Source organism: Emys orbicularis, chromosome 17 (assembly GCF_028017835.1).
Source record: "Emys orbicularis isolate rEmyOrb1 chromosome 17, rEmyOrb1.hap1, whole genome shotgun sequence".
NCBI lineage: Eukaryota > Metazoa > Chordata > Testudines > Emydidae > Emys > Emys orbicularis.
The window spans coordinates 5,563,914-5,575,407 of record NC_088699.1 but is presented as its reverse complement, the minus strand read 5'-3'; the positions used below and the strand labels follow the sequence as shown (position 1 = coordinate 5,575,407).

General features: G+C 44.0%; 1 protein-coding gene across 1 annotated transcript; it reads right to left on the bottom strand.

Moving 5' to 3' along the window:
* Positions 1 to 1,346: 1,346 nt before the first annotated feature.
* SMG8 (SMG8 nonsense mediated mRNA decay factor) lies at positions 1,347 to 10,758 on the bottom strand. Its single transcript, XM_065418308.1, is given in 5 exon segments — positions 1,347 to 1,790; positions 4,345 to 5,220; positions 6,520 to 6,665; positions 9,010 to 10,720; positions 10,723 to 10,758. Coding segments are annotated over 5 exon segments (2,967 nt in total). The 3' UTR covers positions 1,347 to 1,592.
* Positions 10,759 to 11,494: the final 736 nt, after the last annotated feature.

The window sequence follows — 11,494 nt, the reverse complement described above, 5'->3', positions numbered from 1 at the left end:
AATAATGTCTCTGTTAAACTTTCCTTTTTGGAGGACAGTACCAATGTGACTGATAGTCCAGGTGTGATCAATAAACACCATAAACCCAGGAATTTGTGTAATGTTTTGCTTATTTTATAGAGGGAGACCTACAGTGCCTATTACATTATCATAATCCTCAATTCATTCTGGAGTTTAAGTGCACCAGCTCTCACAACACCACCTGAAAGAGGATAGAGGCAAACCTTCCCACATACCAAGGCCAAAAGTGGGATCAAGATCTAAAAGTCTGATAGATTTCAGACAATTAGAAATTTAAAATTAATGGAGACTGGATAGGAAATTGTTAAGAGTTTAGGAAAGATTGATTGTTCTTTTGCTTGAATTGGAAGCAAGCTGCATTTGGCCATTTAATGTGTGTAAAACTGCACTAAACCCCGTCTTCATGTACTGATCATTTATGAGTTTATCAATTATGGCAAAAACTTGGTAAATAGTTATTCCACAGAGACAACATAATCTGCACCATTTTATCCTTGATATTTCCACTCCACATTCTTCCTCAAATGAAACAGATTACCTTTCTTTAAAGTTCAGTAATTTATGATCAATGACAGCATATACACAATCTGAATATGAGATTGACTCTCTGAAAACCAAGCCCTTCACTTCAGAGTTATTTGAGATGGAAGAGCCTTCCAATGGGCCAGCTGCTCTAATCTTTCTACAGCTGTATTCTTGTACATAAGTGTTATACTCCATAAGTGCCTTTCACATATGATATTTTACAAACACCATCAACTGTTATCAGCTGTTTTGGTCCCAGTGGAATTTTCCTCTTCTTCCAGTAACAGTTTAAACATCATTTCAGTTTGTGTATGCAAATTCTTCTCTCAATGATGTGTCTCTATTCAATTGCTATATGAAGAAGTTTGAACAATTTAGTAATCTGACTCCTTCTTAAGTCTTCTGCTCCAGGATCTCAAAGCACTTTCTAAACTTTCATGCATTAAGTCACATAGCAGCCCTCAAGAAGCAAGGGAGGTATTATCCGCATCTTATAGTTCAGAAAATGAAGCAGACATTTGAGTAATTTCCCATGGCAAATAATTGGAAGGGAAAAGAACCCACTTATCACAATTCCAGTTCTGTGCTTTAATTGAAAAACAAGATCTGGTTGTCTGATCCACAAATGTAGACATATTTTTAATTGCTTTAATTGCCATAGTAGTGCAAACTGGGAGAAATTCTAACCTTTTGTTATATGCTACTAGGGCTTTTTTGTTTGTTTTTTAATTTTTAAACTTGTTTTAGAATGGGTTTCAGTTGTCAGTATTTTGTATTTTTTTTTTTTTTTTTTTAAGCACACCTAACCTTGACTCAGGCGTAGGAGCTGATTTCTTATGGACACAGAGAAAGTTGCCATGTTCCTTTCTCCACTTTGATACTCAGATCTTTATTCTGAATCTGGACCCTATTCACTTTACACGCAGTGGTTTCACTATACCAAGCAGTGATTACTATTTAAGTATCAACAGTCAGGAATCAAAATCCATAATTTGGATTGAAAAAACAAGTCACCTTAAACCAGGACCAATGTACCAGAATAATTCTTATTGTGTAATGGCTTTTAGTATTCCTCGAACAACCTTATAACTCATTAACTGCTGGTTTTCTTTAGGAGGAAAACAGGGTCCACGTTCTGTCACATAAGCGTAAGGGAATCGCAGCACCCACAGTCCATCAGGCGGGAGGGTTATTTCCTGTTTCTCAGGGTAAAATACAGGGCAAGGCGGAGGCCCTGGTTGAACCTGAAAAAAACAACAGAGTAGGAAATATGTTAAGTGCTTTAAAAGATAAAATCAGCAAACTATTGGAATAAAACCCTCTCAAATAACTAAATCCACACTGGTCTATTAAGTCTCTACTAAAATGCGGTTTGAAGCCACTTTAGTGCATTTTTAGAAGACAGTGTTTAAATGCTGTTCTTGCCAGAAAGGAAATAAGTTTCAAACCCCAGTGTGATCAAGATGCTGAACTTAAGATAGCAGATTTGGCATCAGATCACGAAGGCCCTGTTTCACACTACCAAAAAAAAAAAAAAAATCTACATTTAGGGACCCAGTTGCATCCGTGTAGTGCAGACAAGAATACACTGCTTCAACTGTGACTCAAATTGTTCTACCACCTTGGATTTTTCAGGACCGTAACGTGATTCAAGAGCACTTAAAATATTGTTTATCAACTGCACTAGAAGACTGAGCGGTGTCTTAACCAGGTCAAGAACTGATGTGGTGTAATTTTTTCCTTAGGCATATTAGATTTTCACAGGGTGGACAAGGGCCTTAGAAATCATATCACTTATGGGCATAAGTATCACTAGTTGATTTAGCTTTTTCCTTGCCATTTCATCCACATTCAACCCTAAAGGGGAATTTTGAAATATCACCATTAGGGCCTGATCTTGCAGCTCATACACAGGCAAAACTCATGGAAGTTAAATGCGGGTCTGAAAGGTTAGACTACAAAACTGAATCTTAACCACTGAAGTGAAGTTACTGCATTTCGTGTATGTAATTGGTGCCATTTCACTGCTGTGTGTAGCTTTAATCATTACTACTCCTGCTTGAATTTGCAAAACAAAAAACAATTTAGTATGTGGGTCTTTAAAGTCTCCTCTAAAACAGGTTCTGTTTGCTTTGTAGGAATATAGCACTGGAAGGGACCTCTTGAGACACTGAGTCCAGTGTCCCTTGCTATCACAGGCAAATCAGTCATACAATTCCATTCTTAAACTTATCAAGCTCCATCTTAAAATTAGATAGGTTGTTTGCCCCCATTATTCCTATTGGAAGGCTGTTCTAGGACCTCACTCCTCTGATCAGAAACCTTCTAAATTTCCAACCTATCTCTCTCAAATAGCTCTTCTCCATCCCTGATGCCCATGCCCAATGCAATTATAGACAGCAATCATATTTCCTCTCAGCCTTCATTTTGCTAGACTAAACAAGACACCTTTTAGTCTCCTCATATGATATAGGCTTCCCATTCCCCAGATCATTCTAGAAGCACTTTTCTGTTCAAGTTTGAATTAATCTCTTTTGAACACGGGTATATGAATGATCCCAGGGCACTTTAGGGGAGTAGATGGTTTCTCCCCACAACTGATATAAACATACTGTGTGCTGGCTGCATTTCAGTGGTGCTGTATTATTTACTTTCGGTACCAACAAATGAAAATTTTTTGCCATATTTTACGAAGTGCTATATAAATGGTAAGATTATTCCATGACAGAGTACTATTGGAAAACACATCTTGTTCATATTTCATTACTTAAAAAAAAAAAGTAAGTGGGCACATATATCAAATATCAATTTCCTTTTCCCAGCATCTAGAAATAGATGAAAATTACTTCTTTTTCATTCTACAGATTCTCTGTCCCCAGAGTTCAGAGAATTGAAGATAAAAATCCAACTTAGCCATGAATCACCATTTTTCTGTGAAGACATTTTAATTTATGTTCCCATTGCTCAGTAGTTATTTTTAAAAAGGCAGGTTATTCTGATGCATTTTTTGTGGCATATTATTTAAAATGTCTTTTCAACCTATTGGAACCCCACTATGTCATCTGTGATAAAATGTGTATTAAGAAGAAAGTTATGCTAACAAATGCTAAAGTCATAACAGTCTTGGTGACTGAAGAAATATTTGCTTACAGAACACGTACAGCATTTGCAACTACACGGCAAACTTCCCCACACCACCATTGTACTCAAACCTGATCTGCAGGGACTCTCCCTAAGGAATGAGAAGAGACTTATCTTCATTCCCCATTCAGTCCTTGGCTGAAAATATCAAGGAGCATTCCCAATGAGGTGGTGGTTTACATGTCGTCTGTCTGCTGAGAATTTCTGAACTAAAACTGGCCTATGAGAAATGGGTTTGGTGGCAACAATCCAACAACTTTTGGCCAATACCAATTTGGATTGACCTAAAGAACATTACAGACACTCCCCGGGTTACGCAAACCTGACTTACGCAAATCCGCACTTACGGAAAAAGTTCCATATATTTTATTTTATTTTTGGGGGTGGGGGGCGCGCAACATAATTGTCAGGTATACGTTCCTGACTTACTCAAAATTTGACTTACGCAAGGCGTTCCGGAACGGGGAGTGTCTGTAATTAAATCCTGGTTCAGGTTGGAAGGAACTTCTTGGATTATCTCCTCTTACCCCCTCAACGATGAAGGATCCTACATTCCTTTGTGTGTCCCACAATAAGTGTTAATACACTTTTTAGAGTTACATTTTGCAGTTCCTACAGTCACTTACAGGTAGCTAGATTGTATTTTTAATTTCTTACCTGAGGTGTCAGTATTATCTGCAGTGGAGCATCTGGCACCACAACAAAGAGTCTTATAAACTGAGCATAATATGGTTTAAGTCCTCGTCCCTGAGTTGATGAGAGGATGTATAAGGGCATATCAGAATTAAGGGCTTTTATAGCAGATTCTTTTGGCCCACCACCCATCACCTTCATGACTTTCTCAGGCCCTGAACACATGAACCTCCGACCACGAGCGTCTTCATATTCAAATCCAACAAAGGCTCGAGCTATGTCATCTCTCCTCCTTCCTCTTCCCATTACAACTGCACTTCGTTTCCCAGGAACAGCTTTATTAGGAGCAGGCCAGGAATTAGTGTCTAGATCTCCCTCATCTTCAGCTCTTGTCCTGATGACAATGTCCCAAGGCATTAAGTAGTTTGTTCCTGGGATGAAGCCCTGTTGGTCTAAGCCTGTGTGGAAGTTATAAGCCTTAGCAGGGCCAAGTTTGACCAGTGACCAGCTAGAGAATTTGGGAAGAAGGCCCTTAGGGCAATTAGAATGGAGCATGCCAGGAAGATACTCAACAGTGGATGCCTGGCGATCTACCAAGCTTGGCCTCTTCTCGCTTTTAGACTCTGATGCTTGCCCGTGAGCCTCTGCATTGTCTCCTCCACCTTGAGGATCAGCTGGGTAGGTGCCCAGGCTATCCGTCGATTGACCCAAACTAAGGGCTAAGCTCAGGCTGGTGCTCTCTCCCTGGGTTTGAGGCTCTTTTTCTTTAAGTTTCTCAGCTTCTCCTTCTGGAGGGGCAGGTGAGGTCTCATCCTTGGCTGGTGCTGGATCAGGTGTACTCGGCTGAAATATCGGGAAGTTGATGTGGTCCAGTTTCCCACAACATTTCTCTTCCAGCAGCTGTGAAAGATGGAACACAGTTAACTTGTCATCTGTAATCTCAATGTTCACATAGCTCTGAATCACAAAACTAACTGAATGCAGTTTAATAGAATAAGCTATAGTATTAACAAGGCAAGGCAATCTAGCTTCAAGCAAATATTTAGAGGCTCTCTTTTGGTGAAGTGGGAACCAGTGCACTTCTGAATGAACTACAGACACTATGCACATAACTGTTATGCTTAGGCCTGGTCCACACACTGTTTTTGTACTAGTATAACTATTTTGGTTAGGGGTATGATTTTCTACACAAACAGTTAAAGATCAGTGCAATCCCTAGTGAGGATGCAGTTATATTGGTATAAAGGTGCCTTACACCTTCCCTTATAAGCTACACCAATATAAGCACCTGGAAGGTACGGAATAGTACTGCTTTAACTATCCTAGTATAGTCAAAGTGGTACAAATTTGTGATTGTAGAAAAGCCCATAGTTTACTGCTTTCATGGAAAATGAATAGGTTGTTCACCAAGCTATTCAGATGGCTTGGGTCTGATCCTGCAAGGTACTGAGTACTCAACTGCTGTTAAGGCAATAGGAGTAAAAGCTGCTTGGGTCTTACAGGAGCAGGATAAGAAAAAAGTAATATTTAAATAGCCTAAAACTCTCTTCTTTCTCCCATGCCCCCTTTTCACTTAGGTCTCTCTCTCGCCTTGTGGTCAGAGGACTCATTTTCTTCCATCAAATCCCTCCTTAACATAAACTAACGCAAAGACCATTTTAAAAAAGGCTATGCAGTACTCCCATGCCAGCTCTAACTCTTATTGGAACACTAGGTACTAGTTGTGTCTGCACTGTTTTGTCTGTCTCAGACCTAGGCTCCGATTTTGAAGCCTGAAGGGAGCATTATGATCATCTAGCATAACACAAGACACAGAATCTCACCCAGTAATTCCTGCATCAAGCCCATAACGTCTGTTAAAACTATAAAATATATATTTAGAAAGATATCCAGTCTTGATTTACAGGTGTCAAGTGACTGAGGATCCACCACATCCCCAGGCAAATTATTCCAATGGTTAATTACCCTTGCTATTAAAAATATGCCCCTTATTTTTAGTCAGAATTTGGCTAGCTTCCGCTTCCAATCACTTTTTCTCTTCCCCCCCCATAGACATTTATAGACCACAATCAAGTCACCTCTTAACTTTTTTTTTGGACTCTTCAGGATAAGCTGTGCCTTGTTTGTATAGCACAAGCATAGCTATGGCTTAATAAATAATATTTTCCTTTGAAGCAAAAATGGAAAGCTAATGATTACCTGATAGAAGTCATAATTGGCTGCTTTGATATCAAAGGGATCATCCCGGGGTGCTTGTTTCCTCCCACAGTTACAGGCACCAGTGGAGCGAGCCCGGCTGTTGTGATACAACACTGGAGGGTTTCTATCTGGCTCTGGTTTTTCCCCTGAAAAAGTAACAAGATTAATTGGTGTTTGCTTCACCCCATCTGGAGAGATTCTTGTATAATTTGGCTATCTTCAACCCTCTTCTGCAATGATCCCTCATACTTCCCCCCAAATTACTTTCCAAAATTGCCAAACCCTTTCCTTGTGTTTGTTATACAACCAGTTACAAAGGCCCTTTGTACACACTGAGCTGCCTTTCTTGCCAATTGCTTATTGTGCAGGATGTGGAGCTGCTATGTAATAAATTATGTTCCACCATTTGATTGTTATTGTGTTTGCTATATGACTGCAAGGGGTTAATTTAAGCAGAGGATAGATAGCCCCCCATTTATCACTATTTAAAAGACAATGCAACTACCATTTACTTTACATTTTACCTCTGACCAAGCTGATTTCAACAATCTGGCTTGGGAGTCCCCATGGGGGATCCAAGCAAAGGAAACTGGAACAGTGAAGTTTGGATGGATAAGAAGATGGTCCCTGAAGGATAGGAAAAAGTGAGACAAAGACTGCTGGGGAGTAGACTGAACCCCAATCCCTAGAGGCAAAGGGGTCAGGGATTAACTAGGACTACTAAACCTTTAAGTAAGGCAAATATGCATATAGACCTTTTATTGTGTTGAAATCCTTTTTTCTTGTTATGCCTTGTTCCTACTGTTAAGATAAAACAATACGTTGTTTTGAAGAGGCTGTTTTGGGTCACTGTGTTAACCACTGGTGCTCAGTCAGGCCTGCAGAGTAATCATGGGTGGTACACAGTGTGCTGTAGCCCAGTGATCAGATCTAAGAGTGTGAAAATTGTGTTGTCCTTTTACCAGGTGAAAGCAAGAGAACACATGTGAGGGGATGCACTCAGACAGGTCAAAGGTGCACCTAGGCCTTAACCATGACACTTACCAGTTCTTGCTTGAAAGGACAAATGGTTCTTCTGGCTATTTATATATATTCCTTGCACAGTAAGGCTCTATTTTAAAATAGCATTTGCACCTCCCTAGGAAACCATCTTTCTAAGCTGGATATGAGTCAACAGTGTGCCCTTGTTGCCAAGAAGGCTAACGGCATTTTGGGCTGTATAAGTAGGGGCATTGCCAGCAGATCGAGGGACGTGATCATTCCCTTCTATTCGATGTTGGTGAGGCCTCATCTGGAGTACTGTGTCCAATTTTGGGCCCCATACTACAAGAAGGATGTGGAAAAATTGGAAAGAGTCCAGCGGAGGGCAACAAAAATGATTAGGGGGCTGGAGCACATGATTTATGAGAAGAGGCTGAGGGAACTGGGATTGTTTAGTCTGCAGAAGAGAAGAATGAGGGGGGATTTGATAGCTGCTTTCAACTACCTGAAAGGGGGTTCCAAAGAGGATGGATCTAGACTGTTCTCAGTGGTAGCAGATGACAGAACAAGGAGTAATGGTCTCAAGTTGCAGTGGGGGAGGTTTAGGTTGGATATTAGGAAAAACTTTTTCACTAGGAGGGTGGTGAAGCACTGGAACGGGTTATCTAGGGAGGTGGTGGAATCTCCTTCTTTAGAGGTTTTTAAGGTCAGGCTTGACAAAGCCCTGGCTGGGATGATTTAGTTGGGGCTTGGTCCTGCTTTGAGCAGGGGGTTGGACTAGATGACCTCCTGAGGACCCTTCCAATCCTGATATTCTAGGATTCTAAGGACATATGTCCAACTAGCATGGAGAGAACCCAAGTAATTAATGAGTCCAATCCTGCAACCCTTATTCACACCAAGTAGCAATTAGTTTTTTGGGGGGAGGGGTTCTAAATCAAAGTTACATTTGGGGGGGGCAAGTGATGACACAAGGGACTGAGAATAGGGTATGGAGTCTTTAACCTCTAGATTACTAGTTCTAATACACCTGTTACCACCATCTGATTACTGTGTTCTGTCCTCTGTGAAATGAGTTTGGTGGTCCCATCCCACGTATACACATTGCACACACCACCACAACTGGCAGTCTCTGCACAGACAGCAAGGACTGAACTGACCATGGAAACTCAACTATTTTCAATTCCTGGGAGTGGACACTCCCAATCAGGAGTGGGCACATCAGTAGGGATAATTAAGTGAATGCTGCAACACAGCCTTTGCTATAACTATCCCTTCAATAAACAGAGAAATGGAATCTAAACCCATCATTCCTGCACTTTTCATAAAGATTAACATTAGACACAAGACCTATTTTTAGAGTCTATGATCTACTGTACCTAATAGTATTTCTTTTAAAATAAAGCCAGTTTTAAAATTCAGTGGCCAGTCAGATAGGAAAACATTTTATGGCTTAAAACTTGTAAACGTAAACTGCAAAAGGATCCTAACGCAACTGAGCTTAGTTACCTGATTTTGGGAGTAAGTGAAATTTATGCACACAGTGCTGATCAGTTAAACTTCGCTCCTCGCACAGCTGATGCCCGTTGCTCCAGAACTTGTAACAGTCTTCATGAAGTTGCATGGCATACTTGTGAAAGGCTGGTCCCCGGGCATGCTGGCTGTACACACGCAAGGCTTGTGCGAGCTGATTCTTATGAACTGTCATAGTGTAATTGTGGGGCAGGTTGGACTGGTAGGCACTGTGGGCCATGGGGAGAGCCTTTTGGCAACGGTTTTCAGAAAACTTGGTGTCTATATCTAGGTACCCCTCCAAGACTTTGATGCTTCCCATAATTTTGGAGGTCAGTTCCCCAGTGAGGGAAGCTGGGTCGTCATCTTTCCCCTCAATAGCCACTTCATACAATTTCTGAGCTGCAGCAACCCACTTCTGATATGTAGGAAGCTCAAAGTGAGAGGGCTGAGGGTTTCTCCCCACACTATCATCAAAGCCTTTCTTGCTTAGCACCAGCTCTACATGTTGCCATAGGAACTCCTTGAGGGTGCAGTCCACCAACTGCCCAGAGGAGCTGGAGCTGCTACTGCTACTCTCAACATGGAAGGACAGCTGCTGCCTGCCATGTCTCATCATCTGATATCTCCTGGGCCCCGCCAAGGTGGGTGCCAGCAAGGAATCTGTCTCTTTCATCGTGCAGTTGCTCCTGAGCTGCTCCAGCAGCATGGCCACCGGGTCCTCTCCATCCTGGGCCCCACCAGCCACAATGTAGACAAAGGCCTGGTTAGCAGGCACAGTGAAAAGGCAGTTGATGCTCTGGTTGGTCAGCACCCGACTCTTACGGAAGATGCGGTAGATCTGGTCCTCCAGGGCATGCTGCAACCTCCTCTTGGGTGAATGCTTCTTGGGTGGGGGCTTCTCCAGCTGGCCGCAGAGGTCTTGCCCCCTGCCTGGTGGGGGGTCCACCTTCAAGGCCCCATTAAGCTGGAAGAGGAAGAGGAGGCGGGGCGGGCACGGCCTGCAGTTGAGCTTCCACTCCTTGCCAACCGGGCAGTCCTTGATGGCGGCCTTGAGGGAGGGCAGCACCTTCTGCCTCAGCCCATCCAGGGCCCTGAAGACACGGTCATAGGTGATGTCGAAGGAGCAGGTGGGGTGCACCATCAGCAGGATGTGGCAGACGGAGAAGAGGTAGAGAAGGCTCAGGCAGTGCAGCTTCTCCTGGTGCTTCCAGAACTCATGGGCCTCGGCATGGGGCAGCGGGGCGCCCGGAGGGTGGCCGAGCCCCGGCACCCTGGCGTCCCCGGCGCTGAGGTCCCTGCAGGCCTGCAGCAGCTGGGGGGTGTCGCAGATGGAGGTGAGCACCAGGTACAGCACCTTGCTCTCCTGGCTGTAGTAGGCCTGCAGCAGGTTGTAGTCCTGGGCGGCGGGCTCCCCCTCTCCGGCCGCGGGCTCCCCGCCATCCTTGGGCTCGGCCCCGCCGGGCCCCGCGCTCTCCCGCTGGAAGAGGGGGAAGACCTGCCGGTCGCACACGGTGCTCACCAGCGCCGCCTTCTCGGAGCTCAGCTGCAGGGCCGTCTTGCCGAAGATGCCCACCACACACACCTCCTCCTCGGCGGGGGCCGGGGCCGGGGCGCCCGTCCCGCCGCTCCCCTCCGCGCCGCCGCCCCCAGCCAGCAGCAGCTCCCGCAGGTTCACCGGCACTGTCATCGCCGCGGCAGCGCGGCACCCCAATGGGCCAAACTTCCTTCGGAGCTACTGGGCATGCGCCACAACAGAGCATGCGCGGTAACTCCAGAAGCCGCCGGTGTTATTACGCATGCTCACAACTCTGGCGATGCTGGGCAGTAGAAGCGCCGCTGCCCTCACCTTGCCCTCAGCCACGTGGGTTGTTAGGTTGGGTGGGTGCGGAGAGAAGGACAGAAGAAGATGGGGGAAACTAGGGAAGAAGAGGTTCAGGGAGCAGATTGGTTATCCCCAATCAAACAGCAGCACCACGAGGCGAGAGACTATGCCAGACTTGTACCCAGCAGCTCTCCTTCAAATCACCCGCAATCCAGAGGAAACATGTACCTGTAAGAGCCCAACTTCTAAAACCATCCTGCAAACAATTGACTAGTACTGTAGCCCTTCCAATGAGCAGTGGGGGGACCTTTCTAGGTTATGGAACTGAGCAAGGGGTCTGACGGATCTTTCTACTGCAACTTGCAGAAGCCACATCAAGTGGAATTCTAGGGGAATTTCCACTTGTTCCAGCTCATTCCCCCCTCGAAACTGCATACGGGGTGCTGGAACAATTTTTCTAGTGAGGGTGCTGAGAGCCATTAAACCAAACTGTAAACCCTGCATATAATGGAAACAACTTCAAGCCAGGGGATCCTGCAGCACCCCTAGTTCTAGCACCTATGTTTGCATATTCAATTAAAAGGAAATAAACTCCAGCCTGTCAACATTCATGTTTATTTTTATATATAAAAATAATGATCAGGGCTATTTCAGTGG